We start from the raw sequence: 3,700 nt of genomic DNA, 5'->3' as shown, positions 1-3,700 counted from the left end.
ACAAAGCAGTAGAGTTTATGAAATTGGTGTTTTCTCATTTGATGACAACTTATCCCTAAAAATTCAAGTTTCAATTATATGGTATCTTTTATCATAAACATTGGATTTCATGAACCTAGTCAAACTTAACTGGACACATACTACTACAACACCGTAGAACCTAATCTCCAAACAAACTTTCTTCAAAGACCTTTAAGAAAAAAAGAAGGAAAGAGTAGCATTTATTCACCATAAACCCTTAACAGAAAGATACTATGACTTGCATGGCTCATTTGAACAAGATCTGTGATGTGGTGGTATTGAGCTTGTGCTGGCTGCTGGGTTGGACAGTGTTAGTTGCCCACGTGGCACCACCATAAATCACCACGTTGCCGTCGGTCTGGATGACCAACCGGTAGGTGTTGGGCACCCGGGTAGACCTGCTAGACCAGGCCACATCTGAGCCCGAGAAGATGACCAGGTTGCCATTGTTTTGTAACAGAAGTTGGCACGAGTTGCCGAGCCCATTAGTTCCAGTAGCCCACAGAGCCTTGTTCTGATTGTTCTGTCTTGCATACAAAACCAGATTGCAGTCACCTTGCATGATAAATTTATATGGACCATTCTCTATGAATTGATTTGTCAACAATCTCTCTCCACTGAACAAGGTGTCCTCTGCTAAGAGAGGCAAAGTTACACATGAGATTATCACGATAGTAACTAGAAACTTGGTGCTCATAGCCATGGTTATTGGGAAGCACAAGGTGCAAGGGTTAGGAAAGGATGAACTCAGGTGTAGGGATGAAGGGTTTAGTCTGAGAATATTTATAGAACGGGAGAGTTTGGAAGAGTGGAGAATGATTCAGCCATCATAAAAGTGAACCCAACTAGAGAAGAAAATGGGGGTTGGAAGTGTATTGGCCACTCGGGTTTATCATGAATATATTTTGACTATGAGATAAACTGAACATGCCCATCAATGGCTTGTGGATTCCACCTAGGGCAGAAAATTAATGGCTTAATAGATGTGGATGGATTCTTTAAAAAATAGAGAGGTGGATAGATGTTAGGGTTGGCAGTAGCCTGGGGCGGGGGCGGGGGACAAGGTCTCCACCCCCGCCCTGTTTCAAAATCCGAACCTTCATCCCCGCCTCCATCCCTGCACGGGGATGGATTTTAACCTCCACCCCCGCCTCCATCCCCGTTTCACGTCCTCCATCCCCGGTTCAAACGGGGGTGAGGCGTGGCGGGGCCCGTTTCCCCTTAGTCTATTGTCATCCCTTAAAGGATTGGGGATGGGGCGGGGCGGGGCGGGGAAAAGCGTAAGTCCATCCCTGCCTCCATCCCCGCACGGGGATAGATTTTAACCTTCATCCCCGCCTCCATCCCCGGTCCAAACGGGGAGAGGCGGGGAGGAGCCCCGTTGTCCCCCGGTCCACTGCCATCCCTAATAGAGGTCCATTGATCCATTCGTTATGGTGAGCTCCTGATCTGTTCAATTAGATTCAAATTAGCCCCAGACCCGTGTACAGAAGTAGCCTAAGTATGAATGAGTGTCAGGTTGGGTCTCTCTCTCTCTCTCTCTCTCTCTCTCTCTCTCTCTCTCTCTCTCTCTCTCTTTCCAAAAACATGTATATACTACGAATCAAACAGTGATAGAGGGCTGCAATATCGACACAGGCTTAGCTTCCAATGTTTCTTATACCTAGCTAGATAGCTCAAACCTATGCCAAAAATATTGCCGATAGTTTGAAAATGTTTGAAAATGTTCGAATTTTGTTATATTTTCCAAGGTTGACATTATACTGAAAAGAATGCGACATGCATTTTTCTAAAAAATTGCCTAAAGTTTTAAAATATCGTAATTTTATCATTATATTAACATAATAGAAACAGTTATGTTTTTTTTATTATTTATTTTTATTTACATTGTTGTATGTGTTTTTTAAATATATTTTTTTAGTTTTACTTATGCTGATATTTTCTTAAGATTTTTTGACACAAAAATTCCAAAATTTGACAGGTTTTTCCTTTCCCAGATTTTTTTCCTAGAATGGATTTGTCACATTGGCTCGAACTTGTTAATGACCTGTAAGGAGCAGAGGCGATTCAGTGATTGGACCGACCGCAACGGAACCGATGTGAGCCATAATAACGGTGAGCTAGGTGCCTCTCAAATGGGAATCGACAGGGCTAACACACTCTTTAAGAGGATCTTCTCGTGTATTTCACTCTGCATTTTTTCATTTTTATCCAGAGGTTGTTCTTATCATTTTAATACGATATATTCCACCCTTAAGAGCCGTTACCCTATAGAAACGGCCCACCACAAAACAATATGGCCCACCCGTTGAGAGATGGGGTGTGTGCAGTTTACCCAAAACTGAACTTTTACTTTGGTAAAATGTCTTTGATAAAATAAGTGTGTTGTAAAAATCAGTTTGGTGGAAAACCCATAGTAAGACAATATTTTCCTCAGTTCACATAATTAGGATGGTGATCAAGTTCTCACTAATTAGGTGAACTCCGGGTGAGGCTTACTTGGACACCAGCCTTATCTCTAAGGTTAACAACTTCCACTTGGCCAAGTGGGCAGAGTCATTTTTTATGTTGAAAGGCGAGTGAGTGGAATCATGATGCAACAACTTGTTCTCACTATTTAGGACTTCTTCAATTGTATCAAACTCTAGTTACATGAGGTTTTGTCATCTCAACTGGATCATATTAACTTAAACATATCTTAAACCCATAAACAATACATGTTTCAAAAATAATTCCTCAAATATGCCATTTGTCAAGGGGTCGGCTATCATATCGGAATTTTTCAAATAGCTAACTATAATTTCATTCTTTTTAATCATGTCATGAACATAACAGTATTTTACTATTATATGTTTGCTTCTGGAGCTATCTGGGGCCGTCGACTATATCCAACTTCAAATCTTTAATGAAGTAGTTTATCCAAACAATGAAAGTAGTAGCAACATTGCAGAAAACATACTCCATTTTCTGCAAAACCTTGTTTCTTACAAGACCTAAAAACTGCTCTTCCATTGAAAAGAAAAACATAACCGGAAGTGGATTTGCTATCTCCCTTACTTTCAGCAAAATCAACGTTGGAGTATTCATTTTTTTCCAATTCATCTGCTTGATAGCATAACTTTAGATTTCTAATTCCTTCTAAATATAAAAAAAAAAATAATTGTTTGCCAATGTGACCAACCAGGATGACTCTGATAATGATTAACGAGACTCACAACAAAACTAATATCTGGTCTAATATATAACATGACATACATCAAGCTTCCAACAACTTGAGCATAAGGGACATTCAGTCTTCTTGTCCATCACTCGAATTGTCATTCTTACTCAACTTAATCCCTTTAACCACGAGAGTACTCATCGGTATACAATCATTCATAGAAAATTTTCTGAGTATGTGATCAATGCATCTTTCCTAACTTAGACATAAGTCTATACTTTCTCTTCCGTGTAATCTTTATTCCAAGAACATATGATGCCTCTTTCATATCCTTCATTTCAAACTATGAACCTAACCATGACTTAATTTTGACAATTATCTCAGTTAACAGGATGCCATCCAAATAAAGGGACAAGATAACAAACTTGCTCTCACTTTTTCAAACATAAATACAGTGGTCAAGTTCATTAGCCACATACACAATCCCAATAATAGCTTTATGAAACTACAAATACCATT

General features: G+C 39.6%; 1 protein-coding gene across 1 annotated transcript; it reads right to left on the bottom strand.

The window, feature by feature from the left end:
- Positions 1–268: 268 nt before the first annotated feature.
- Positions 269–724, bottom strand: LOC149818209 (mannose-specific lectin-like). Its single transcript, XM_089986171.1, has one exon. The coding sequence runs from the start codon at positions 722–724 to the stop codon at positions 269–271; it is 456 nt and encodes a 151-aa protein (XP_089842297.1).
- Between the last annotated feature and the right edge of the window lie 2,976 nt (positions 725–3,700).

Source organism: Nuphar pumila, chromosome 13, assembly GCF_984573655.1.
Source record: "Nuphar pumila chromosome 13, dmNupPumi1.hap1.1, whole genome shotgun sequence".
In the NCBI taxonomy this organism is placed as follows: domain Eukaryota; kingdom Viridiplantae; phylum Streptophyta; class Magnoliopsida; order Nymphaeales; family Nymphaeaceae; genus Nuphar; species Nuphar pumila.
This window is presented reverse-complemented; position numbering and strand designations above follow the sequence as displayed.